Source organism: Perkinsus marinus, assembly GCF_000006405.1.
Source record: "Perkinsus marinus ATCC 50983 genomic scaffold scf_1104296960464, whole genome shotgun sequence".
NCBI classification, from domain to species: Eukaryota; Perkinsozoa; order Perkinsida; family Perkinsidae; genus Perkinsus; species Perkinsus marinus.
In genome coordinates, this window is record NW_003206133.1 from 1 (window position 1) to 957 (window position 957).

General features: G+C 48.5%; 1 protein-coding gene across 1 annotated transcript; it reads right to left on the bottom strand.

Moving 5' to 3' along the window:
- Nucleotides 1–225: 225 nt before the first annotated feature.
- Nucleotides 226–540, bottom strand: Pmar_PMAR007583 (hypothetical protein; the record flags this gene model as incomplete). The annotated part of the gene is made up of 3 exons (XM_002772681.1): nucleotides 226–320; nucleotides 367–423; nucleotides 486–540. Coding segments are annotated over 3 exons (207 nt in total), but the record flags the coding sequence as incomplete, so codon positions are not given.
- Between the last annotated feature and the right edge of the window lie 417 nt (nucleotides 541–957).

The window sequence follows — 957 nt, forward strand, 5'->3', positions numbered from 1 at the left end:
TTGGAGCTCCTCTGCCTCAGAGGATTCATCCTCAGACTCACTACCTGCCATAGACTTCACTCCCCCCTCCCACCCATCTCCCAGCCACTACCGTAAAAGTCTCTATCACGCCTTCCCCAAGCCAGACGGTCATCGTCATCAGCGGCCTTATCTTCTCCAGAAGCTTCCAAGTTCAGATCCTATACGTGTAATGACGTAATAAAAGAACTTATATCTATTCCATACACCCGTGTCGTCGTCCTCTTGGTGTACCCCGCTAGCTATGCTCATAACATCGACCTCCTCATCGCCCTCAAGGTCCGAATAATCATTACGTTCATCTGATTGAAGGACGCCTACAGCCAACAATCAAGTGTATACTCTCACCATCGCCACCAATCATGTCAAGGCCCTCAACATCACTACTGACACCATCCGATAGGTCTGAGCCAGAGGACAGCATGGAAGAGTATAGACATACACAAGTGACTGTTAGAGCGACTTACCATCTTCAGTGACCGGTAAGGCCTGCTGCCGTCTACCTCCTTTGCGTTTAACCATGGTGCGAAGAGAGAAAGAACTGCACAGGATATTTGAGGGTTAGACTGACAGTCACGCAATCACGTCGAGGCGCGCGCTAGTTCTTCGACTTTATCGAAACCTCGACATCGCGTGACTAGTAAAAGAAAAGGTGACCTGACCTACATAAGGTGACATACAGTCAGTACGGAGTTGTAACCCTACCGGGGATCGAACCCGGAGTCCTCGAAAAGTCCTCCTATAAGCGCTCGCCATTGTGACATATAGACAACCGTTACATGTGTGCATGTTCATTTATGAAACGCTCCACTGACGCCAATGATTACCAAAGTGCGGTGACCTAATTGTACGGTTTTGGTTGCGCCATTGGATAGATCTAAGCAGTTGCTTCGGTTATTCGAATCTCCAAGTAACTATGATGTCCTTCACCCTCGTCAT